Source organism: Impatiens glandulifera, chromosome 8 (assembly GCF_907164915.1).
Source record: "Impatiens glandulifera chromosome 8, dImpGla2.1, whole genome shotgun sequence".
Lineage (NCBI taxonomy): Eukaryota > Viridiplantae > Streptophyta > Magnoliopsida > Ericales > Balsaminaceae > Impatiens > Impatiens glandulifera.
The window spans coordinates 347,887-375,077 of NC_061869.1; the positions used below are offsets into that span (position 1 = coordinate 347,887).

At 32.0% G+C, this 27,191-nt stretch overlaps 2 protein-coding genes across 4 annotated transcripts; one reads left to right on the forward strand and one right to left on the reverse strand.

The window, feature by feature from the left end:
• The first annotated feature begins 18,677 nt into the window (after nt 1–18,677).
• On the forward strand, nt 18,678–21,635 carry LOC124911207 (OBERON-like protein). Of its 3 annotated transcripts, none has more exons than XM_047451661.1 (3): nt 18,678–18,856; nt 19,288–20,469; nt 20,582–21,635. In XM_047451661.1, exons 2-3 carry the CDS (start codon nt 19,308–19,310, stop codon nt 21,337–21,339), a joined length of 1,920 nt encoding a protein of 639 aa, XP_047307617.1. In that variant the 5' UTR covers nt 18,678–18,856; nt 19,288–19,307; the 3' UTR covers nt 21,340–21,635. The 3 variants fall into 3 exon arrangements, with proteins under 3 accessions (XP_047307617.1, XP_047307618.1, XP_047307619.1); XM_047451662.1 differs by having other exon boundaries at nt 18,678–18,852; XM_047451663.1 differs by having other exon boundaries at nt 18,678–18,848.
• A 2,285-nt stretch (nt 21,636–23,920) lies between these two features.
• LOC124911419 (nudix hydrolase 2) lies at nt 23,921–26,267 on the reverse strand. The gene is made up of 8 exons (XM_047451898.1): nt 25,995–26,267; nt 25,756–25,821; nt 25,411–25,548; nt 25,084–25,161; nt 24,944–24,994; nt 24,826–24,860; nt 24,629–24,737; nt 23,921–24,447 (listed from the first exon to the last, which is right to left on the reverse strand). Exons 1-8 carry the CDS (start codon nt 26,208–26,210, stop codon nt 24,256–24,258), a joined length of 885 nt encoding a protein of 294 aa, XP_047307854.1. The 5' UTR covers nt 26,211–26,267; the 3' UTR covers nt 23,921–24,255.
• Nucleotides 26,268–27,191: the final 924 nt, after the last annotated feature.

The window sequence follows — 27,191 nt, forward strand, 5'->3', positions numbered from 1 at the left end:
TATCTATGTGGACTTGTTTGATGTTGAGTTATTTGTGATAAAATTCGATTTTTATTTTAAAACTTAAATATTTTATTAATAATCTAATTATTAATTTTATTTATTTAAATATTAAAAATTATTACCTTTTTCTAAGTCACCTTTATCATTTTTCTCTATAATTTACAATTCTCTCATGTTCAACTTATTCTCTCAACTAAAACTGAATTAGTCTTAAAATTTTAAAAACTATTTTTTTCTTAATTTTTATCGAATAAAAAAAATTAAAAGAGAAAAACAAGTAAAAGCCAAAAATCCAAAAACTCACCTCCTCAAACAAAAGTACATTGGGTGACTTTTTAATTTGCTGGCAGATGATAGCTGTCAAAATACCCGTAATATTTTGAGTATATTTTAATAAATAAATATTTACATGAACTCCCAAACATAAATATATAAAAAATATTTCAAAATCAATATTTATTCAACTATAAAATAAATAAAATATTATAAAGATCAATATTATTTATTATGTACTATATGACTAATGGAGTCTCAAAACTAATTCTCCTACATTGACTTAGACGTAGTGGAGTCTCACATTGAATAGCAAACAATGTGGGTGAATATTTGAAAGAATATGGATCCACATTCTTCAAATTATGATAACTAAAAATTAGCCACTTTATTTTAGATTTCAAAAGATGTTAGATCAAGAGAATCTGTTCAGAGAGTCCGTGTATCTGATTTCATTCAATTTTAATTTATTTATTATTTATTTTTTGTGACCACATATGAATTTTATTAGGATTAAGTCTGGCCCAAAAAACAATTATTATCCATTAATTTTGTATGTATCTAAATATTTTTTTTAAATAATAATAACTTTATATTATTGGGTTCAATTTTTGTGAGAATAGAGACAAATTAAGTAAAGGGTAATTATAAATTTTAATAAAAATAGGAATTTAACAAATTATTGATGAAAATGCAGACTCCTTGTCTCTTGCTCTTTATTCTACAAAATAAAACAGACTTCGATTCCTCACCAGCTCTTCTTCGTTTTTGTTTTTCTGCTTTTGAGGAATATTATTATTTTTCTGTAATTCTTTTTTTAGCTGCACAAGAATAAATCTCACTATAATGGATGATCAAAATTTTGAAACATATTTTGAGCAACTATTTTATTTTATTTTTTATTTTTTTTAGTTTATGCAATATTATTAACTTAGTTTATAAGCTCATATTATTTATTTTTTATATTTATAATATTATTTAATAATTATTATTATATATATTTTTTTATTAATTTAATTTTAAATATTAATAAATGATTTAAATTAAAAAATAGTATATTTGAAAATAATTATATTAATTTTTATAAATTTTTGTTAATATAAATTTTTTAATATTAATAAATAACTTAAATTAAAAAAAATATATATTTTAAAATAAATAATATAAATATATTTAATATATATATATATATATAAATATTTAATAATATTTTAAAATTCTCAATCTCCTCTTTCTCTTATTTAAAAATACCCTTTCGTCTCCATTTACCTTTCTATTTTTATTTTCAATTCTTTCAAAAAATATTTAGATGATTCACTGTGCATGTACATGTTCTTAGATAATCATATAAATCCACACTTCTCTGTCTCAGTCTTGACTCAATTTTTTAATTATCAAATTATCAATTATTTTTAGACTCTCTCACCTCTTCATATCATAATGTATTTTTGTCAATTTATTTCAATTATAATCAGAACTTTTGGATAATTAATTAAGAATAATTTAATTTTCAAAATTATAATTATAAATTAAGGCCAGTTTGATTTCTAAAATTATAATTATAAATTAAAAAAAAATTAAAGTGTATTTAAATTTTATATTTTGCTTAATTATATTATATATTAAAATGTATATATATAAATAATAAATAAAAATATATTTAAATGTATATTTTATTATTATAATAATTTTATAAAGATATTAAAAATATAATAGATAAGAGAGAATGAATAAAATAATTTAAAAAAGATTAAATAAATGAGAGAATAAATAAAATATTGGAAAGAAATAAATTGATATAGACGTCCAAGAGAATAATAAAAAAAACATTTAAAAGTGATAAGAGAGAAAAACGCTAAGATTATAAGGTTAAACGTTGAGTAATAAGATAGAGAGAAAATTGAGTTTAAATGCAAAATATGTTTGATTATAATTTTTTGCGTAAGCTTATTACACAAACATCCAAACTTAACGTTTAAACATTGAATCAAACGATGCCATAAAAAATGAGTTATCTAAAGTGACACCAAACACACTCAAAATACAACGTGGATTAAGATTTTGATAAACAATAATGAAAAAACACAAAAATGTTCACCTATGAACAACATAAAAAAACTAGCGTTCAGAGTCTTACACAAAATTTTGAAAATTTCAAGTCAAAAAAACCCTCATGAGTAAAAAGCTCTGGAGATTTTCGGTGAGAATTTCCTAACGATGGAATCTTGAATTTCTTCCCCAAATACGCGCACATTCTCATATTCAATCTAGAATCGTGTCAGAATCAAGATCGTCAGCAAGTTCGACACAATCGGCACGATCGACATGGTCGGCATAGTTGCTCGGTCGCGCGATTCAGTTGATTTATTAGTCGGTTATGGAAAACGTTGTCAGATTAAAGATCGTCAGTACGTTTGGCACGTTCGTGATGTTCGGCACAACATGTACGTCTGGCACGTTCGACACATCGGGGGAAAATCGTCTAAGGTTTGAATAAGGTTGTTTCAAAATTGTTGTTCTGACTTTAATCTCTTATTTTGAAGTCTTATTTGAATATGGGTAAAATGAAAAACAACAAGCCAAAGAAGTGAAGGACTTTGTTCTTAAAAGAGTCAAAGAAACTATAGAGAATGAAATGAACAAAATAGATGAAGAAGTTATTAACAAAAAAGTGCAGGAAAGAAACAAAGACCCAATTGATGCCCAAAAGCTTTTAGAAAATAATGCAGGGATCAAGGAGAATAAAGAAAAGTTTGGATGATAGGGTATAATCAAAGGGACAATTTATTTGGAGTAAAAAATCAAATTACCAAACTCTTGATACATGCTAAAAAATGAGAGATTGTACTTAATAAGGAGAAAATACAAAACACAACAGTTCAACTTAACATTCTCTATCTCCAAGACTGAAATTTACTCAAGAAGGATGAATATGAAGTGATAGTAAAATGATATGTTGCAATAATGATAGAGTTAATGAATGCTCCTAAATTAAAGACCTATACTATCAGAAATAATTCTACATGGAAAATCAATGAAGTCTGGAAAAACAACATTGGGAAAAGGCTGAAGATTATGCATACAAAGGAAAAATTTATTTGGACAATGTGCAGACAAAAGTGGATGTACTAAATTCTCCTTTTAAATTTAAATTGTCTACTATAGTAGAAGAAAAATATGTTAGGGAATGGGTAAATGTAGTGGTGAGAAACTACATAGGAAAAAATAGAGTTTCCTTCATAGTCACCAAAGAGGCATTTATGAAACAATAGGAGGAAAAGGGATTGGAGAAAATTTCAGGAAATATACATGATCTCTACTTTATAAAATTTAAGAAGGGATCAAATCTGGATAAAATTCTGGAAAATGGGCATACATATATTGAATTCAACTGCATGAAGTTGGAAAGATTGTCTAAAGATTTGAACCTATTAAGCAAACCAAAGGAAACAACTCAAATATGGTTCAAACTTTGGAATATCTTTAAACACATGTATAATATAAAATCTCTTAATCATTTTTCAGGTTTATTGTGTATATCATTATACATGGACCCAATTACTAAAGGAGGAGAGCACATATAATTTGCTAAAATTAGCATTGAGGTGCATCATAGAAACACACTACCGAATAGTATGACAGTAGTAGATAGAAAATGAAAACCTACTGTCATGGAAAACACTTATGAGTGGAGGCTATATAGATGCACTTTCTACAAATCCTTCCAACATGTAAGCCTAAATTGTGATTTGGCTAAGGAAGAAGATCGGAAAATTCATAAAGACCAGAAAATAAAGATGTAGGAAAATGAAACAGATGTGCCTATTATCAAATAGCAAAATGTAGTTAAAGATTGGGAAACAGGAGATAAAGAAAAATTCTATACAAAAAGAAAGTAGTACAAAAAAAGAGGTGGAACCTCAACTTAATCATGTTGAAGAGATAGTTAAAGATTCTCAATCAAATCAAGTTGAAGTGGTTGTTGATAAAAATAAAGAGAAAGATACTCAGGCTAATCAAGAGGAATAAGAGAATTACAAGGTTGATATAGAGGAATCCAAAGTTGTTGAAGATTCTAAAGCCGAAGCTAAAGAAATAAAGACAATGATCTCGAAATTCAAGTTGATTACAATAAGGTGAAGAGCTCAGAAATCGTGAAGAATAATTTTTTCTATCAAATCAGAACAGGTTCATATAAAGGAAAAAATCAAAATGAGAATAGACAGTATTCATCAACATCTTCAATTCATCCCCCTTTTATTGCAAAAAGAATGAGAATGGGAAGAGGGAGACAACCTGTTGAAACATCAGGTTGATATGGAAATAAAAATCATAATTGGGATAATTATGATTTGATACAGTTTGTAATCTTTGTTTGTAATATCTGTTTTTCGTATGTTTGATTGCTACTAATCAGATTCTTTAGGGTCGTTTGATTGTCGTTTTTTAATCATAGATAGAGTTTGTCTAACTTTGATTCTTGACCCTCCCATTTATGAGATTTTAATGAAATAATTTTAACTATTTTCCAAAAAAAACTAGCGTTAACAAGTTCGGAGATCCTCAAGAAGATTAATGAGTTTACGACTGCCTCCACCGCTTTTAGGAAACCTCCCATATAATAATAATAATAATAACATTGTAGAATAAATGCATCGGTCGACTACGGTCAATGGACGCCCTATAGTTTTTTCGAACAAAATATCACTAAAAGTAAACGGGATAGAGACACATCGAATCAATCCAACCGAGCTCACAGTTTTAATTAATTTTCCACAAGCATCACTAACTCATTACCAAACATGTTTCAAAGTCTAAATCTCAACCACTCATTTACAATACAAAAAAAGGTGAGGTGTTATCCTCAACACTTCGCAATTATTCTTCAATGACTAACTATAATACATTATTTTTTTTCATTCATCTATCATTCATCAATATCACTTCGTGCAAAACACTCCATCCAAAAAACGAAATAAAAAAAAAATTACAATCCCACAACTTATATCATATGAAGTCATACGAGACAATCTCGACAAATAAAGTATAGTAATTATCAATCTTACAGTAATCAATATCTTATCGGCGTACTTAAGATATTATGAATGAATCGCCACTTTACGCTCCACGAGGAACAACGTCATTTCATGTAAACTTAACTATCTAACATTAACTAACATTAAGTCTTCTCTTGTATCTAATTTTACTCACAAAATTATTTGACCGGAGCATTTTTACAGATCGCAACCGAAATGAGTGTCGGTAATTACAAGACTTTTTACACTACGCCAAACATCGTCCTAAAAGTTTGTCGATGTGTTGTCGGTTATCGAGAATTTGCATTGCCCATGAAAATACTTTCACATAATAGAGATATATCCCCAAACGTTATAACTAACGAACCGGGTGTTAGCTTTAGTGAATCATCTAGACTAGTTTTATCTGTACTTTATATCTAATTATATCAACCCATAAGTTAGGCTCCGAGGAGCCTATTACACAATTTTGACAAATGAGTTTTGTCAAAGAAACAAAATCCCGCGATTCTTAAATCTCTTCATTTGAACTTAACTAATCGAGAAATTTACACGACTTTTTCATCTTTATGCCTACGCTCTTAAAAATAAGGAACAAATATATAATAAAAGTGGACATTGAGGTAATGCAATTTTTATTAAGAATAAACATCTGATCTTTTTGAAATATATTTTTTTGGTAACTTTATCTCTGTTTTAAAGATAATTGAGGTGAAGAGAGTTTAGAATATTGGGCTTTATAGCAATTGAATTGGAGGCAGACCAAGATTAATTTTTTATATGATAATATTTTGAATATAACTTTAATTATGACATATTCATATATATTTGTTAATAATATTTTGTTTTGGTTAAAACTAATTAATTTTATGAGTTAATCGTATTTTCAAATTGTACCGAGCCATTTTGATTTGAGTAGGTACGTACCAGCTCGATCCTCCTCTAAACACATTTTCATTTCAATTTTTATGCAAAATTTGTGGGTTTTAATGATATTTTTTTTAAATGAGAAAAAGGAAAAGAAGGATGTGATGCATATATCTAGGCTAGAGTGGGAATATTTATAGTAGGGGGGTCCGTGGAGTTTGATTAATTGGATGTGATTTCTGTTGATATATATATATATATATATATATATATATATATATATGGAATTTATATAATATATATTATATATAGGTGGTAGCTAGGAGGACCGGAGGAGGAGGATATATATATATATATTTATACAAGCAAAAGCAAGCAGCTTTCAACTGTGCATGCCATTCGCATCCAAACGCCACAAGACAAAAGGCATAAACTCAAGGGGAGGGGGGAGAGAGAGAACGTTTTTTTATGCAAAAAGGAAGAAAACGACGGGCATATATATAATATTGAGAGAATGTTGGTATATATATATATATATATGTTTGTTTATGTATGATTGTGCATGCCAATTCTCTATTCTAATATTGTTGTTTCAACCGAAACCATCATTAAAATTATTCCCACTTCAATATATATCTCTTGTCCTTTTATTTCTTTCTCTCTCTCTCTCTGTCTATGTCTATCAGAGAGAGAATCCTAAGCCCACAAAAAGAGGGCGCCATGTCCATAATAATAAAAATGAAGATGATGATCTCCTACAAAGAAAGAAAAAAAGAAAAGAAAAGAAAAGAAAAGAAAAGAAAAGAAAGAAAGAAAGAAAGAGCTTTTTAGAGACAAGGTGACAGAACATCACCCAACCAATTAACCCCTAGCTATAGCTTATTAATATTCCTCCAAACGCTTCCTTCCATTAGCTAAAGTCTCAATTAATTTGGACATTTCCTCTTGCTCTCATTCCATCTCCTATTCTTTTCTAATTTCTGCACTATCAAGCATATATATATATATGAACCCAACCAACCAAGCAATGCTATAATATATCTACTCATTCCCTCTTCCTAGCTAGCTAGCTAACTAATTAATTCCCATGTAATTACTTATTACCCTTTTTCGTGCAGGAAAATTAAACATGATGAATGATATTGATGATGATGATAAATTAATAGCTGTGATTGATCATGAGAAATATTCTTCTTCTTCTTCTTCAATCGCTTTGTTGCAAGAGAGATTTAGGCAGCTGCAGAGAGTCAAGGATATGAGACGTCGTCAAGCTGGGAGAGAGCTGCTCATCAGAAAGTTATCCATGTTAGACATGACCAACGCCTCCTCCAATTTTATAATAAATATATCCGATCATCCATCAAAATCCTTCTTCATCACATCATCAGATCATGACAAATTGTTGCTCATGATGAACCCTACTCCTCCTACTACTCCTCCTCCTCCTCCTCCACCGTCGTCGTCGTCGTCGTCATACCAAGTAGTATCTCTCTCCCTTTGGCCCAACAACTCTGGTCAGATATTCATGAACAACTCTGCCTGCAAGCCATGGCCGCCGCCTGCTGCAGCTGATCCACAATATCATCAATATCACCAGTACCGCAACCCATTCATCGCCAGCACCCGTGCATGTAGCACCACTACTACTTTTCATGTTTCCGACTATTGCCATGATGATGATGATGTCGATACCTCTCTCCGACTCTAGCTAGCTACCTACTCAAAATTTAATTAATTTCCAGGCAGCCAAAAACAAATTATATATATATGTCCTAGTACTTATTAAGAAATTCCATGGCTATCATTATGGGCATCATGCATGGACACTAAACCCTAATTAGGGGCGGAGTTAATTTCTTCCTCGTGAAATATATATAATATATATCATCTATGATTTCCTATTTCATTAGGGTCTAGCTATATTCATGTTCTACACTAACAATTACAACAATTTATCTTTCCATAACATTTTACCTATTTAAAATATATATATATATATTATATTTTCTATAATGATGTTATTTAAATTACTAAATAATAAAATGTTTTTAAATTATAATCGAAATGTATACAACAACTATACCCACCGAAATTTGATACTATTATTCATATTCAATACTAAATGAACTTATAAGAAATTAAGAAGAAGACCTTTAACTAACAATATTAATGAATGTTGAGAGATATATATTTTTTTAAAAGTAGCTAGTTACAAAATCACTTAAGTATAGACTAATGAATAGTCATGAAGGCGCCTTGTAATTAAGAAATTAGCTTATTAATTAATTAATTAGTTGGTTAAATTAATTATGGCGATCGAGGAGAGTACAGGGACATTGGGATAAACAATATAATGACACACATGTTCTTACCGAAATGGATCATTTGACACCCCTAGCTAGCTAGCTCCTGAATCAAGACATTTTATAGATATTCTTTTACTTGGATTCATTCATGCTTCATCACCACCCAAAGCAGCACATAGCACATGGGGATCTGTTCTCAGTTTCAAATTATTATTTTAATTTTTTAATTATTTTTATTTTATTGCAGATATTTGAATCTATGCTGGTTCAGGAGAAAAAAAAATGTAATAATTTAGATAATAATTATTTTGATAAAAAAAATTAAAAAATATTGATACATATAAATAAAATAAAAATATTAATTTAAAATATTTTAATATTTTTATTAATAAATTAAGTGAATAATGAATAAGGGTAAAGTTGGTAATAGCTCAAGTACGATGGAGGTCAGGTCTATATATATATATATATAATATGGAGGTTAGTTGATCAAACTCTATCTCACTTCTTCGATTAATAATTATTAAATATAATTTTACTAAAATAATTATTTTATTTTATACCAACAATATTTTTTAATATATAAATATTTTTAATAATATATAAATTTTAATTAATATATAAATAAAATTTATTTATATAAGTTAAAATATAAAATAATATATAAATTAATGTAAATCATATAATAATATTATTTATTTTAAAACTATATTTATATTATAATTATATATATATATATATATATTTACTAATTTCAATATAATTAATAATACAAATTACTTTATCGATAAAGATTAAAATAAGTAATTTATATACATAAGGTTAAAATAGTCTTTTATATTTTTTAATTTTAAATTAATATTAAATTATTTCAAAATTTTATAAAAAATTATAAATTAATATTCAAAATAATTTAAAAAGATTATATTGATTTGGTTTGATTATTTAATAAATAAATTGATATATTATTTATCCTTCCAAAACTATTTATAATCATTAATATTCTATAATCTTCTTCTTGAGTGTCTATTCACTTCATAATATATTTTTGGCAACGATTTTGTGATTTTATTCTTATTTTCATGTCGGTTTAGATAATAGAGAGAAAAACCGAGAGTTATATGGAAAACTCTCAATTTTTCCATTTCAAAAAAAACCAAGAGTTATATGAAAAACTTTCGGTTTTACTCTTTCAAGAAAAACCGAGAGTTATTTGAAAAACTCTCGGTTTTTCCCTTTAAAAAAAACCCGAGACTTTTTCAAATAACTCTCGTTTTTTCCCTTTAAAGAAAAACTGAGAGTTTTCCAAATAACTCTCGATTTTTCTTACTAGAGAAAATCCGGGTGTTTTTCAAATAACTCTCGGTTTTTCTTATAAGAGAAAATCCGAGAGTTTTTCAAAATAACTCTCGGTTTTTCCCGCTAAAGAAAAACCGAGGGTTTTCCATATAAGTTTTGGTATTATCCCTATAAAATGTACAAAATGGGTAGATCGTTTTTGTGCGCAACAAAAACCTGTTTAGCCAAACCAATACATATATATATATATGTATATATATATATATAATAACATTCATAACCCAAATGATCATTATAAATCCAAAATTCCAAACCAATCATCCAAACAACTTGTTATTAGTCGAATCAAAATGTACCCAATCATCCATAAACCTGTTATCAGTCAAAACAAAATGTACTACTAATCAAAATGTACACAATCAAAACGTACTACTAACTAGAATTAGCTGGGGAGAGTAATATTAAACTAGGTAATATATTTTATTCCTATTTTTTTTTTTAGTTTCTAATTTTTATTTCATCTTCCTTCTTTACAAGTTTTTATTTCTCATATTTCTTAAATTCTCATTTAAAAAAAAAAATTAACAACTTGTTTATGATTTTTATGTTTTACTATAATATTTCTTTTTTAAAGTTTCTTTCTTATTTAATTTAATATGAAAAAAAATGAAATTAATAATATTTTATTTAATTTTTTATTCATGACTTATAGTAGTAATAAGGAACATTGTTTTGTTTAATATTTGATTATTACTCTTTTGGTGTTTGATGAATGAGTTGTTATTATTATTCAATTCTTGATTATTAATTTATTTATTTTTGTGTTGAAGGATTTTTATTGTTGAAAGGATAATTCATTATTATATCCAACCATTGAGACCAAATAATTTTAAAATAATTAATAATCAATGTTAATATAAGAAGAAAAAAACATTAAAAAAATATAAAATTAAAATAATTAATAATGAATTCTCATATATATATATATATTAATGGAAAAAAAAGAGAAAATATATTAATATTTAATTAATAAACATATAAATAAATAAATAAAAAATAATTATGGTTTAGTTAAATGAGCCAATTTTTAATAGTGCGTATGTTTAAATAATATTTTATTAGTATATACTTCTAAATAAGCTATTGTACAAGTATATACGTCTAAGTGAGTATTTTTTCTTAAATAATTAAACAAACATATCAACTCAGTGAGCTTAAATGTAAATAATTTTCTTTTATGAAATTATATTGCATAATTAGTTGTAATATTCTTTTTAAAAAAAAAATTCTACTTGATCAACTTGTGAGGCTGTTTATTTAATTTAGTATTGATAATTAATAATGTTATGTTTTCTTTTTAATAATATTTGACTTTTGTCTAAAAAAAAATCATTAAAGATCAAATTTCAAATGTCTTTGTCATTTAGTTTCTCTACACTTTTAGTATGTGTTAAAAGTTAAAGACGGATTCTCATGTTCTCTTACATTATCACTTAAAGTCATTTTTGTAAAATTTGATTAAAATTAATGGGTTATGTCAAAGATTCGGTGGCTATTAGGAGACATGAATCGATGCTACTTAAAAGTCGAGACTTAAAAAAAATGAATTTATGTCCCTATATTTGTTTGGTGAATTATTTGATTGGAAAGAATCGGAAAATATTTAACAACGAAAGTAAGCTGTTAAATGTTGAGTTGTGGAACTTACACTTATAATAAATTCTACATAAGTTAATTAGAGGTTATTGGGTTTGGTTTGAGTTTGAGTTTGAGCTTGGGTTAGACCAAGAGTTATTTAGGTTTGACTATCTTAATTTTTACCTTATAAATATGTTATTATTAATGGTTTTATTGTGGAATACCATGAATTTTTAGCGATAAATAATGTGAGACAAAAATTTGAGTGAACCACTATAAATCAGGTTGCGATTGAAGTGGACATAGCTCATTTTACGTGAACCACTATAAATATATGTTTCTCGTGTTTTTATCTTCTTACGTTTTTACAAATGACTTCATGCATGTCATATTTGGGGCATCCAAATCCTAACAATTGATATCAGAACTGTTAGGATAGATTGAAGCATTTGAAACGATGACAGGCGGGAACAATATAAAAATAACATTGGAAGATTCAATGAAACAAATTATGCATTTTGAATGATATAGATTGAAGATAATCTCTACCGAAAAAAGCTTCATGTTCATTTAAGTGATAAACCAAAGAAGATGGATGAAGCTAAATGAAAACTCATTGATAGACAAGTTATGGGAGTTATCTAATTAACACTAGCTAAGACTGTTGTTCACAACATGGCAAAGGAAAATATCACCATGAGTATGATGAAAACTCTCTCTAATATGTATGAGAAACTATCTGCTAACAACAAAGAACATTTAATAAAAATGTTATTTTTCTTAAGATTGGTTGATGATACTTCTATAACTATTAATTTGAATAAATTTAATACAATTGTGAATCAATTTATATCTATTGAGATTGATTTTGGAGACGAAATTAATGTCTTGATTTTGTTAGCATCTCTACCAAATAGTTGAGAATCTATGAGGGCAGTAATTAGTAACTTAGTTAAAAATGTTAAACTGAAATTTATTGAAGTTATGATCGTATTTTTGCTAAAGAGGTTCGTAAAATTAATCCTGACGAAACGTTCAAAGGTTCTGCTATGAATGTTGAAAATAGAGGTAAAAGTAATGATATAAATTTCAACCGAGGTAGAAACATATCTATGTTGAAAAACATAAAGAGTCAGTCCAAGTCTGTGCGGATATTTGATTGTTAGAATTGTGGTAAACAGAATCACTTGAAGAGAACTATAAAGCACCACAGAGAAATGGTCATGATAAAACGGATGCAGCCAATGCAATTACAAAAACTATCATTAATGCATTACTTCTATCAGTTGATATCCTGATAGACTCATGAGTTTTGGACACTAGAGCGTCTTCTACACCACTGCCCACAAATGATTAATGGAGAACTATGTGCCTGAAAACTGTGGGAATGTATATCTCGTAGATGGTGAACCACTGAATATTATAGCATGATGACATCAAATTGAAGATGACAAACAATTATGTTTGGAAGATTAATAAGGTGAGACACATTTCAGGTTTAATGCGCAATATAATTTCTGTTACACAACTTGATGACGAATGTCACATCTTCAGTTGTGGAAGCAGTTCGTGGAAGGTGACTAAATAGGCAATAGTTGTTGTCCGAGATCACAAAATTGGAACATTATACACAACTTCAATATGTTGAGAAACATTTGTTATTGTAGTTGATGACTCGAAAAATAGTGAATTATGGCATTGCAGGTTATGCCATATGAGCGAAAAATGGATGATTTTTTTTAAAAATGGTCAGATTCCAGAACTGAAGTCTCTTGAGCATCAGTTATGTGAAAACTGCATTTTTGAAAAACATAAATGTGTGAGTTTCTTATAAATTATGAATGATCTAAAAAGAGAAAGACTAGAGTTGATACACATTGATGTGTGAGGACCTACACCCGTTTCTTCTATTGGAAAATCACACTATTATATTATGTTTATAGATGATTCGACAAAAAAAAATATGAGTTACATTATAAAGAACAAGTCTGATGTATTTGTTATTTTCAAAAAGTGAAGACTTTGGTTGAAAATGAAATAAATTAGAAGATTAAGTGATTGAGATCCGACAACGGAGGCGAGTGCATCAATTCAGATTTTAGAGAGTATTGTAGTATCTGAACGAATAAATCGATAACTGAATGAGCGTGCTAGAAGCATGAGATTGCACGTTGGGCTACATAAAATTTTTAGGCAGACACTATCAACATTGTTGCTTACTTGATAAATAGAGGACCCTCTATTTCTCTTGAATTCAGAATTCAAAAAAAGTTTAGAGCAATAAAAATGTAAATATTTCTTATTTGAAAGTGTTTGGTTGTTTATCATATGTGCATATTAATGAATATGATAAAAATGTTTGATCCAAAGTCTAATAAATGTTTTTTCATTGGTTATGGTGATATCAAGTTTGGTTATTGTTTTTGAGATAATCAAAATCGGAAAATCATTCATAGTAAGAACGTCATCTTCATTGAATAAGTTCTTTACAAAGATTGTGTTGGAAAGAAATTAGATGGTGATTCCAAAATTGAAGAGTCTACTACAGTCGATTTGAAAAAAAATTCAACTTAATATATATCGACTGTCGAAGAAGACTAATGTGTTATTAAAGATGAAATCGTTGTGAATGTGGCTCTAGATGCAAATTAGTAAACACCGGTTATACAGTTGAGAAGATCGTCAAAAAATCGAAAATCAGTTGAGAGGTGATCCCCATCTTTAAACTACATTCTATTGACAAATAGAGGGAAACCTGAATGCTACGAGAAATCAATACAATTAGATGAATCAGTTAAGTGAGAGTTTTCTATGAAAGATGAGATGAACTTTCTAATGTTAAATTAGACTTGGCAACTCACCGAGCTACCAAAGAAAAAAAACATTTCACAACAAATGAATCTTCGAAATTAAAGAGAAATATGATAAAACAATGAGATAAAGACAAGATTGGTTGTGAAAGAATTTCAACAGAATGAAGTTATTTACTATGGTCATATTGGATGTCAACAAAGTTTTTAAATAAAAAGAAAAGTTAATGTTGTTTGTAAACTTTAGAAGAGCCCGCATGGTTTGATATAGACTACAAAATAATTATACTCAAAATTTGATAGATTCATGAATTGTAATAACTTTATTAGGGAAATTTGACGAAATGACCCTAAAGATGCCTTTATTTGCATCTGTGGTGACCTGATAATTTTTATTGCTCTGGTGACCACTTTATTTTTTTGGACGAAAATACCCTTATCGCGTAATGCGAAAGGATTTTTTTTTATATAAATACTCAAAAATTTTCATTTCGTTATTTTCTTTCTCTCTCTTCCCTCTCTTCTCTCTTCTCGCGACGGCGGCAGCGGAACCACGACGACGAAATCATAAACGAACACAATATATAGATCGACGACGAAAACCCGTTCTAATATCAGGTGATTAGATCGATTTATATTTTATTTTCATTATGTTCATCTTCAAACCCTAAACCATGAGGTTTTCTTATTATTCATCTTATTGTTCATCGTAATTGTTCATCTTGTCGATGATGAAGTTGATGATGCTCTGATTCGGTTCTGTTTTAGGGAAGATTCATTTGATTCTCGCGACTGGTCTTCTCACGAAGGGCTTCACGTTTCGCGAAGGGACTTCATGTTTCGCGAAGGGCTTTCACGTTTCACGAAGGGCCTTCATGTTTCGCGAAACCCATATCAGATATCAACCAACCTCTACCCTGAACTTGATGCATTCATTAATGGCGGCTGTAAAAACCGAATCTTTAGCATTTGTTATGAATGGGATCAGAACCCTTCTGAACTTTCCGTTTGTTTAAAACATCTGGGTAGAATTCGACTGAAGGAGATGGAGCTAGGGTTTTTGATGTTTGTAAAAACTTGGCATCTGTAACTTCTTCTAGCATTCGTGAGCTCCTCATGAATGGGAAATGGGGATTTGTCCAAATTGAAGATGAGATCAACCATTTTCAAAGCATGCGTATGGAAAGAGAGTGATGTAATACAAAGAAGGAAGACGATCAGACAAGAACAAGTGGCCATTGAGAAACAAAACAAAACTGTTTTGATCAATAAGTTTGTCCTATTTTGATAATGGCAATTTATAATTGATTCTTTGATGATGAAAGTGAATTTGAGAGAAGTTTTAAGATTCTCTTCAATCATTTGCTTTCACTACAGATCTATTTATATAAGGCTACTTTTGCTGCTTCTATTGTGCATTGAAAATTTAGAATGAGTAGTTGTTTTCATCACCATTCCTTGATTGAATTGTCATGTCATTTGACAGTTGTACTTCCATGTCATCAAATTATTGCCAATCATAATCAGAAATGTACACTCTCTCAAATATACCTTAAACTCAAAAGGACCCCACTTCTTATAAACTTCAAATGATCTTTCATGATGAAGTTTCATCTGATTTTATTTTTTGGGGGGAAAAAGCTTAGTGCCATTTCATTAAAAAAAACCCAAAAGAAGGAAAAAAACACAAAAGTTTAAGATCAAATCTAGACAATTTCTAGATTTGACAATGAAACAATAATTGAATTACAGACAATAACAACAATCAATTAGCGCCTGCAACATTTTTACTTTTATTCTACTTGTGACCTTCTCAAACGAAATATCCAATATCTGGCAATGGAAATTTGGAATGAGTAAGTTTCATCTGATTTTGTGAGTTGTTATATGTGTTGCTTTGTGCTCCATTCCATGTTTTTTTACCGCTTTTGTATTTATTTGAATAAAAATGCATGTTCTTAGCAAAAAATAAACTCGAAAGGATAACTATGGCGAGTCTCAAGCAAGCCTATAAAGAATCCCCATTATGGTTTAACCCAACACATAATGATGCAAGTAAGTTCTTAACAGGATTATTAGCACCAAAACAATTAGCTTAACAAAATAAGCTAAATTAAACTAATCCTACAACCCATAATGTCATACTCTTCAAATAATCATTTTTTGCTTTCCTTTTCAAATCGAACATTATAATCTCATTTATGTAGCAAGTGCGTATGATTTGTATAGTGTGAATGTTTTTGCATGTTGTTTTGTAATTTTATAATTTTAACTAGAATTCATTGGGTGGTTCTTTATCCTCATTTGGTATGTTGTTTAAACGATTATTTTATATACAAATCTGAAATAAGTTACGTAAAAATAAAATCTCATTTTCTCGGGATCATAAGACAATATGTGAGTGTGTATATTTTGAGTAAATGGGCAAGATTTGGCTTGGATGTTAAGGTGCAAAAAGGTTAGAGAAAGTGAAGAAGGGGGTATTGGCCAAAGAAGAAAAAAGAAACATTGAAGAAGAACTTGCTTTTATGAGGGCTCTTCTATCCATGCCAATGGATATCTATTTACCCAATGTGGGGTTATGTTTGGTTAGGTTGCTTTCCTTTATGCTTTCTTTTTCTCAATTCCAATCATCAGACAAAGACTAAGGATGACCATTTTAATCACAAAACAACATATCAATAAATCAAACATTCTATTGAATAATTCACTGTTCAATTGTTTTTAATATAGAATGGAAAATATCAAAATTTTTCAATGAATGCCCATGTTCTCAACATATGGGGGGCTTCATTTAAAAAATATATATATAAGTACATAAGGTAACACATGAGGATTACATAAGAGTTTCAAATTTGAACGAAAACCAGGTTTTAACATAGTATAGAAAAGTGCCACAGGTATATTAAATTTGGCAGTAAATGTAGGTAAGAAATTGCGATATATTTGGAATGGAACCAGTTTCGTTTATTAAACTGGTTCTTGATGAGGAGTTGTTACTGCAGGTCCATGCGGTGGCATTGCTCTAGTTGCTATTGTAGGTCCGGGTGCTATAGTAAATTGCAGACCCCTTCGTTGTCCAGCTTGTATCATAAACACAACTTCACTTGCTACAAGTGCTTCCGCTGCTTCCAGCTTTTCGGAAAAGTAAAAACAAGATTCGTGACGTTAAAGATAGTGACTTTTAACACACACCCCAATGTTACCTATGTAGTTAAAATTATTGGGTAGAGTGCTTGTTTGAATTATGTTCATCTCATAATTGTTATTTAAAATCACTTAATTATTTAATTTCAGCTCTAACTAAAAGCATCCAAAATGCAATTTTAATCCTGAAAAACTTAATATTTAGATATGAAATGCATTATACATATACATGTGAAGAAAATAGAATTATCAGAAAAGGGAAGGCACTTCGCGAAAATGGAAGGCCCTTCGCGAAACGTGGAGACCCTTCGCGAAACGGGAAGGCGCTTCAAGAGAAGTCCAGTCGCGAGAATCAAATGAATCTTCCCTGAAACGGAACCGAATCAGAGCATCATCAACTTCATCATCGACAAGATGAACAACAACGATGAACAATCAAGATGAACATAAGAAAATCTCATGGTTTAGGGTTTGAAGATTAACATATTTAAAAATAATAACATAAATCGATTCAATTACATGATATTAGAACGAGTTTTCGTCGTCGATCTGTATAATGTGTTCGTTTAAGGTTTCGCTGCCGTTGCGAGAAGAGAGAGAAATAAAATAACCAAATAAAAATTTGAGTATTTATATATAAAAAAATCTCTACGCAATAAGGGTATTTTCGTTCCAAAAAAAAAAGTGGTTACCAAAGTAATAAAAATTATCAGGTAATCACGTATGCAAATAAAGACATTTTTAGGGTGTTCTCGTCAAATTTTCCCTTTATTACGTGTGAAGCTGACCATTGTTGATGTATCAAGATATTTTATTAATCATTATTTACATTATTGATATGTTGATTATTCTCTATATGTTAAGAAAAGTTAGGAATGAAATATTTGGGTACTTCCAAAATACAAATATTTGGTATGATGATGTTTTTCATTAAAATTATAATTATTATAAATTTATTATATTATTTAAATTACATTTTAATTGTTTTGATTTTGTTAAATGTTATATTTAAAATTAATAATAATTAATTCAATTTAATAAAAAAATAAAAAAAGAGAAGCCATATTATTTTTAAACGATATTGTAATATGGGGCGGGTCGGGTACTAGAAGAAGGAACCGACCCATGGAGATGTGAAGACGCGGGTGCGAAATGGGTTGACTCAGTTAGGTGGCTGGTGACCGGCCAATCTGGTCTATGTTGACTGAGTGAACCTTCTGCCAACCGGCTTCGCGTCAGAGGGAGTAAAAGGTAAAATTGATGCCTCATAAGGAACGGCTCTCTCTCTCTCTCTATCTCTCTCTGTCTGTCTGCGCGATCAAAGGATGATTTTTTAGGCTGGACTAGGGTTTCAAACGTTCGTAGCAGCTCAAAGGACGCAGCGTTTCGGGATCTTTACTACATCTCCCCTCCTTCATCTCGCCATATACAGTTGTCCGATTCTCAGACTCAAAGGACGCTGCGTTTCTGTACGTAGGTGATCTCTTCTTTCCCTCGATCTTATCTTTCTATCTCCTTGTGATTTTTTTTCCGATTGCTTTCCTATTTGAGCACGTAAAGTCACCGAATTGATTGCCCAACTGTTGTATTTATCTGCTTCATTTCTCATCTTACGGATATGGTTATTGTTTGACCGGATATCCAATTGCTTAGATCGTGATATATTTTAGAGTTTCTTTTGTATTATGCGATTCGTTTTTGGTTCGGACGGCAGCCGCCCTGCCGTTTCGGGGTTCCTTTGGGACCGATTGATTCACTCTGCGTGGTGTGAACATAAGTTGTGGAGAGGCGGTCAGTTCAACTTGTTTATGCTAGTGTAGAATAAGCTCATAGATTCTTCATTATCTGTGGCCAAATTGATTGGATATTTGTAGAAGATGAAGTAAATTTTGTCTGTCTTGGTTTCAGATCTGCCAAGCCACTCTTTGATGATGGGAACATCTCCTGGGTCTCATTTTCAGCAACAGCAGCAAGGGTCGCCAAAGATGCTACCTCCACGACAGCAGCCACCTCGTCCTGGTGGGCTGCAGACATCCCTATCCCTAGTTTCACCAGATGCCTCTGGTTCCCCCAACCTTCAAGAGCGTGGCTCAAATTCAGACCAGGTGCGAGAATCTCCATCTGAAAGTGCCAGCTCAAGGGAAACTTGGCCAGCTGCTGATGCTTTAATAATGGCAAAACAGTCGGAGAAAGAGAAGGAAGGAGAAAATGGATTTGCTGAACATTCTGTAGTTCGTCACATTTCTAGTTCAGATCGAATTTCTATCAGAGATGTTGCCCGGGAAAGAGTGGATGTTATATGTGAAAGAATGCAACATCTTCCTGATGAGTTTCTTGAGAAGCTTAAGGGAGAGCTTCGCGGTATGCTTGAGGGTACAGGTGGTTCTATCCACAAAGAGGAGTTCTCTTTCCTGCAGAAGTTAGTTCAGAGCAGGATGGATTTGACAGACAAAACATTGGTGAAGGCACACAGGGCACAACTGGAAATCCTGGTTTCCATAAAGTCAGGCATTCAGGCATTTCTGCACCCCAGTGTTAGTCTCTCTCAGGCTTCTCTTATTGAGGTATTTCTGTACAAAAGGTGTAGAAACATTGCATGCGGAAGCCCACTGCCGGCAGAGGACTGTAGTTGTGAAGCCTGCAGTACGAAAAACGGATTCTGCAATCTGTGCATGTGCGTGGTGTGTAACAAGTTTGATTTTGAGGTGAACACTTGTCGATGGATAGGTTGTGATTTATGCTCTCATTGGACTCACACGGACTGCGCCATTCGTACTGGACTGATTGGGATGGGAGCTAGTAGTGGTAAGATTGGTTCTGTGGTTCCTTGTGATATGCTTTTCAAGTGTCGGGCTTGCAGTAGGACATCTGAGTTGCTAGGTTGGGTGAAAGATGTATTTACTCATTGTGCACCAACCTGGGATCGTGAAGCTATGATAAGAGAGCTAGAGTATGTTAGTAAGATCTTCCATTGGAGTGAGGATTCAAGAGGGAGAAAGTTATTCTGGAAGTGCGAGGAACTGATGGAAAAATTGAAAGGCGGGGTGGCAGAGCAAACGGTTTGGAAAGTGATATCACAATTCTTTCAAGGTATGTATGTGTGTGTGTTTGTGTGTATATTTGAGTTTTATTTGTTTGTTTCTTCAGTACAAGGTTGAATTTGCATTTGATTGGTTATTGATGCTGGTTGTACTACTTACAGAGGTTGAAGATGAGCCGTCCTCAAAGAAGAAGAAGAAGAATCCTGACAAGGAAGAGGAGGAGGTGGAGGAGGAAGAAGAAGGTGGTGGAGGAGGAGGAAGATTGATAGCCCCACAAGAAGCTTTTAATAGGATTGCTGACGTGGTACAAGAAGCAATAAAAAAGATGGAAATGGTGGCGAATGAGAAGATGAGAATGGTTAAGAAAGCAAGGATAGCTGTGGATGGCTGTGAGGAGGAGCTGAAGGAGAAGGCAAGAGAGGTTGCAACATTGAAAATGGAGAGACAGAAAAAGAAGCAACAGATAGAAGAGTTGGAGAGTATAGTGAGGCTGAAACAAGCTGAGGCAGATATGTTTGATGTGAAAGCGAGCGAGGCTAGGCGGGAAGCAGAGAGACTCCAAAGAATTGTGGTTGCAAAGGCAACTACAGAGAAAGCGTCATCGGAAGAGGATTATGCGAGCAGATACCTTAAGCTTCGATTGAGCGAGGCTGAAGCGGAGAAGCAGTATTTATTTGAGAAGATAAAGCTACAACAACAGGAGAGCGCAAGGACGATGGCCGTAGGAGGAAATGAACAGCAGCAGCAGCAACACAATCATCATCATCCTTCTTCTTCTTCCACTACATCATCTTCACAGCAGCAGCAGCAGCAGATGCTAATGTTCTGCAAGATGCAAGATATGCTCAAGAACATCTACAGTGTTCCCTCCTCCAAGGGGCAGGGAAGCGACAAGCAGCAAAATGACTTCATTCCATGAGTGAGTCTTTCAGTCAAGTCAGAGTCGTCATCTTAGCCTTATATTATATAATATCTTTTTAATTGGCCCCCCTCCCCTCCCCTCCCCTCCCTTCCCCTCCAAGACTACAGACTATTACTCTAGTGTTCATCAACTATTTTGACTGTGTATTTGGTTTGAAAAAATGGTGCAACTTATATTAAAAACTGCTGCTGCTGCTATGTTATGTAAATACGTTGGTAGTAATGCCTGTTCTTATGGTGTGGTTGAATTTCTCTCTTCTCCAGTCCCAGTAAGAGGAATGAATAGCTGATTGTAAGACACACTAGTTTAACATTAACATCTTCAGGGTCGGCTCAAAAATCTTCTATTCCTTTTGTAGTTAAATGCATCTTCATTTCTTTTCTATTTTTCATCAACTAACTGATGAATTCAATCAATGTTATTGACCAATTTCTGAAGTGGTGGGGAGTAGGCAAATCAAGCAATTGTATATAATTAAGAGTTACTTTTGATACAACTTATAAATAAATTACAATATTAAGTAAAATGTTGTAGACAAATGAACTTGAACGAAATATACTATCAGGAAGTTGGGGAGAATAAAACATACCCTTAAATAAACAAGGTGGTGATGGCTTCACCTTCTTTTATATATATATATATATATATATATATATATATATATATATATATATATATATATATATATATATATATATATATATATATATATATATATATATATATATATATATATATATATATATATGCCATCTCCATTCCCAGTTCCTACCCATATGGTATATAATTTCTAATTGTGCTTTGCATGCTTGCCTAGAGAAAACTACCATGGATAATAATAAGATTCCCAACCTTATAAACAAGGCCTTCATCAGATTCCTTCTCCTCTTCTTCGTCATCATTATCTCACTTGTATTATTTCTAATCCAGCCTCCCTTCTTTTTCTTTTACCTCAATTTTCATTTCTCTACATTCCCATTTTTCTTCCTTGAAAGAAAGTTCATTTTTCTTATTTGCAATGGTAACCTTGCCATTCTTTCCAAGAACTTGAGCAGCACCTGTCCTGATTCCATGGCTCTAGATAATCATCAGGCAGAAGCTGCAACAGCTATTATCCCTCTCCTGGAATCAAATGTAACTGGTCATGCAGCCGACCAGCTTGGAACAATTATTCCTACATTAATATTGGGCAAAGAGATGCAGAATTATGAGAACGAGAAAAAGAAAGAAGAAGAAGAAAAAACTAATGATAACGGACTTGCGAAGGACACTAATCCGGTTTTGATCACAGATTTAGACGAGGAAAATGGGGATTTGATGATGATTTTAGGATCGACATCCACAGATCAGGAAGATATAACAAATGTTGATACAGTGAGGGTAAATATAGAAGAATTCAACAAGAGGATTGAAGAGTTGATAAGGAAAATGAAGGAAGAGCTCAAGATTGAAGCTCAACAACAACCACAAGCACGGTGATGACAACAACTCTTACTGTGGGCGCAGTCACAATTATAAGTGAAAATTGTTTCTTAATTATGGGTGTAAAGTATCGATGTTGACTCTCATGATCAACTTTTAAGTGCGCATATAAATATATATTATTGCATCATGTAAATTACCAAACACGCAGACTCACACATACAAACAAAAAAATAATGGAACATTAAAGGAAGTAACTTATACTAGTGTTAATATTTTCCAAACCAATGTGGGCCTAAGTCCCAACCCACATTTTCAGATAACTTATAATGGTGGGGCATGAAAGCAGATGCCAGATTCACTTCCCTATCCACAAATGCATAACGGGTCCATGTTGCATTATTGAGCATTTTATTTCATATTATTATAGCTACCACTGAAGGTGAGAATTGATGCTACTGTATATGTTAAAAATATTTTATTTCATTATATAAAATGCTTACCACTGTGCAATCTGCAACCACTCTTCAGGTCTTTGTCTCAAGCAATAATAATTGTGACCATTTAAGTCAGTTAGTTAGATACATAACAATGAACAGAGGAATCACAGTATCATGCATGCAGCAATTGTGGCCAACAAGTCCATACCTTTCATTTTCATGACTTTTATTCTTTTTGCAATGACAATAGGCATGTGTGTTTCACCTAAATCTATGCTAAAAGTAAAGGATTCTCAAAGCCTGCAAAAGCAAATTATCATCCGCATTCTTATTCATTTACTCTACTCATGTATTCTAAGAAATGAACAGAACAACAGTGTCTGGTACAGCTAGCTAGCTAGCTTCTTAACAAAATTCAAAGAAGTTTGAGCAGTTGCTCCTTACAAAATAAGTAATGCACCATTGGGGCACAATCGACAAATTAATTGAATCTTCAACTATTATACATTGTTACGTTATTACCTCTAGTTATTTATAAATCTATGCATTAACAAGAGTAGAAGAGACTTTTATACACAACTAGTTTGAATGATCTCACTTAAATCACCTTAAATAAAATGAAAATCATGGTTGTGAGGTTCATGCTAACTTCCTAAACTAAAAATAAAAGCTCAAGCTCATAAAACTAATACAAAAGTAGTCTAGTTCAAAAACGGCAAAAAAACCAGGTACAATTACATATTTCATAATCACATAAGAATATTACATATTTCATGCATCATCCACATGATGATAGCCACATGGTTACAAAGTATATTACTGTACCTAACCTTATCAGCAAGATTGAAAACAGCTTTAAGGAACTTGGCATAATTGTAAGAGGCAAATAAATAGAAGGTCCACCCCATTGCCCATCTTGAAAGCAAACAAAATGAAAAAAAGACATGAAGGAAACAGATAAATTATCATGGACTTTATTAACACTTGTCCATAATAACTGGGATGAAAGGATCCCCCTACCACCAAATTTGGAGAGATTGCTTTTGGAAATTCACTGATTTGTTAAGTTCTGCTTGTTCATGTACAAGTAGCAGCTTTTGCGAGAGAAACTCGTGGCTGTAGGCACTGGAGAAAACCCAGAATATTTCCCCTCTCTCTTTGCAGCACATATATCAACAATGTACCGGAAAAGTTCATGTGTTTGGACAAATGGCTGAGCTGCATACTCCTCGTATGGCATCCACTGCAGGGAAAATACACCATTTTCGTCCAGGGAACATGATGGAAAAAGAAAATGTGTCAGTGTAATTTATATGAGGGACACTTAATTTTTAAGCTTTACTATCTGTCTCTAAGTTAACATTCTCTATGCACAACATGCTAAAAGCAGAACATATGCGCTATATATCTGACAGATAATTCACCTGTGCAGCTTCTATCTCTGTCTCTTGGACCTGGATCTCAAATGAAAGAGGATGCATAAGGCAGACGAAGAACAAATCCGACTTATCAAAAAATGACTTGTGACTCTGTCTGTGGACCAAGACAATGAAAACATATCCTAAATTTTCAGTTTGTCATGGCATCAACAAAATGAATCTCTAAGCATTCATCATCTCACCTGAATGCAAGTATTTCTACAAACCTCGTCTCTATCTGAAATAATAGGGAATGTAAGTCCCAAGAAACATTTTGGTCTCATGTCAAACAAAAAAAATACCAATAAACTTGTTACTTACTCCAGTTTCTTCTTTTACTTCTCTTACAGCTGCAGCACAAATGTCTTCCCCCTTGTAGTTAAAAATAATTTCAAAGTTCACATCCATATTTATATTATTACACTTCATCTGGAAGCTTCTTTCAGAAGTGTTGTGTATACCTGATCAGCAACACCTGTTGGAAATTTCCATACTCCTGTGCCTCTGAATGTTCCACTCTTTTCTTGGACCACCAGTACCTAACAACAAGTTATCAATTTGGAAATCAGCATGGAAACCTTGTATGTTCTTGAATTCTTGAAACAAAAATAAAAATAACTGATCACTGGAAAAGGGATACAAGTATTTTCTTATTTCACGAATTCAGTAGCCAGCCAACCAACCCAGTGGCATAAAAGATATACTATAACAAGACCAAAGAAGCTCTAATTTGTTTATTCCTACAAAAGAAGCTAGCTAGGTATGTTGCACAATTATTCGTTCAGTACCTCTCCATTTTTATTCATGACAAATGCACCAATACCCACTCGATGAGTAGCATTTATTGGAAGTGTGCAAGCAGTTTCAGGAATCCAGTATACTAGCATCAGGTATTGTGGCTCAGCGTGGTGAAAATAAAATCCCTCCTAGTAACAGTAGAGAAACATGGATGGTAAGTAAGTAGTAGTCTAGTAGAAGATGAAAGAGATAATATTGACACAATATCAATTAGACCAGTTACCATAAGAAAAAAAAAGCATAGCAACTTAAACTTTCCACCATATATCATGAATGGCCACAAGGGAATTTTAAAAGAAAAGAAAAAAGAGTCTGCTTATGCACATTGTACTCACCTTAACAGCAGGCTCAACAAGGTTTGCGAGCTGAATTGGCATTTTGATCCAAACACCCCTCTTACCCTGAAGCATTAAGAAACGTGCAGTAATGTTATGTAAAAAAGATATTCTGTTGTGATTATGAAATTCGTTGCAGCATCGATCAACGGAAGTTATTGATACGACTGACAACTAAGCTTAAAGATTTGAAGGTCTATAAAAGTAAGTCATCAATAATTGAGATATCCAAGTGTTACCTGGTGTCTCCAATGAGAAACAGAAGCCCGCAATAACGTGGTGAAGAAAGCAGCGTCCATGGGGTCCTTGGTCATTTCGACGAGGATACCTCCATGGTCATCATTCGTACAGGTCAAAAGACTAGTGATTCCTTTCACTTGAGCATCTGGTGCAAGTGCAACCCCCTCAGAAGAAGAAGAAGAAGAAGAAGAGATTGCTGCCGGAGCTAACATCATCCACCTTGTCGGAGCACAAAATAATATAAACTTGCCGCTCCTTCCTTCCTTTCACCTGCTGCAAAGCAAAGAGAAGATAACATTCAATTGGATTAATGAATATATAATATACGTACAATTCAGAGCTTCCCGTCATCATCTTTACCTGTAATGTAATGAACACTTCCTCCTTTTCCTCTTCCCTCCAATTCTCAATCAATCCATTGATATTAATCAAATCAGATTGCTCATCAAGAAGAAGTCGCCGCGCCCCGTTGACTGAAAAAATGGGCCTTACTTTTTTTTTTTTTTTCTTTTCTTTTCTTTTCTTTTATGATGAGATAGATGGGTTTTACTTTCTAATTTGATGAGGCCGGCCGGCCGAGAACTATAATAAAAGGAGAATGGGCCAACATGGCCTTATAGCAGATATGATTTACTAAAAAAGAAAAAAGAAAAAATAAAAAAAAAATAAAGGGGGAGTGCAATACAACTGTGTAGTTTGAAGACTATTGGTAAAGAAAGAAAGTGTCCTCCTCGTTGAATACGCCTAATCGCCACGTGGAATGAGTTTTGTTGGGTATTAATTTGTTAGCATATACCATCATCAATCCTTACTTCCTTCCCAACGCTCTCCACTTTGCATGTATAAGCCTGCCTGCCTGTCTGTCTGCCTTGCCTTTGTTCCAACTTCAAAAATCTCTCTCCTCTCTCTCTCTCTCTCTCTCTCTCTCCTTCATTTTCATCAGACCACCATTCGCCAAGCCAGCTTTTCCTTCTAATCCGCTCCTTGGCTGGTTGGCTGGCCTCTCTCTCTGCTGCTTTGCTTTGCTTTGCTTGCTTGTTTCTTTCTTTCTTTAGCTAGACATTAACATTAATAGGCCAGAAGGGAGGAGGAGAAGGATCATGGAACAACGTGGAGGGACTGGATCGTCCGGCTTCAATAGCTATGGCACCACCAAGCCAACCTCATCATCCTCAGGTACTCTTTATCCATCTCAT

What these genes read in the sequence shown, in the direction of transcription:
- LOC124911419 (XM_047451898.1), bottom strand. Translation starts at nt 26,210, where the DNA reads ATGATGTTAGCTCCGGCAGCAATCTCTTCTTCTTCTTCTTCTTCTTCT. An exon ending in TTTCTCATTGGAGACACCAG is followed by an intron (nt 25,822 to 25,994) that starts GTAACACTTGGA and finishes TTAATGCTTCAG; the next exon opens with GGTAAGAGGGGTGTTTGGAT. An exon ending in GTAGAAATACTTGCATTCAG is followed by an intron (nt 24,738 to 24,825) that starts GTGAGATGATGA and finishes CTTGGTCCACAG; the next exon opens with ACAGAGTCACAAGTCATTTT.
- LOC124911207 (XM_047451661.1), top strand. Translation starts at nt 19,308, where the DNA reads ATGATGGGAACATCTCCTGGGTCTCATTTTCAGCAACAGCAGCAAGGG. An exon ending in GATATCACAATTCTTTCAAG is followed by an intron (nt 20,470 to 20,581) that starts GTATGTATGTGT and finishes TACTACTTACAG; the next exon opens with AGGTTGAAGATGAGCCGTCC.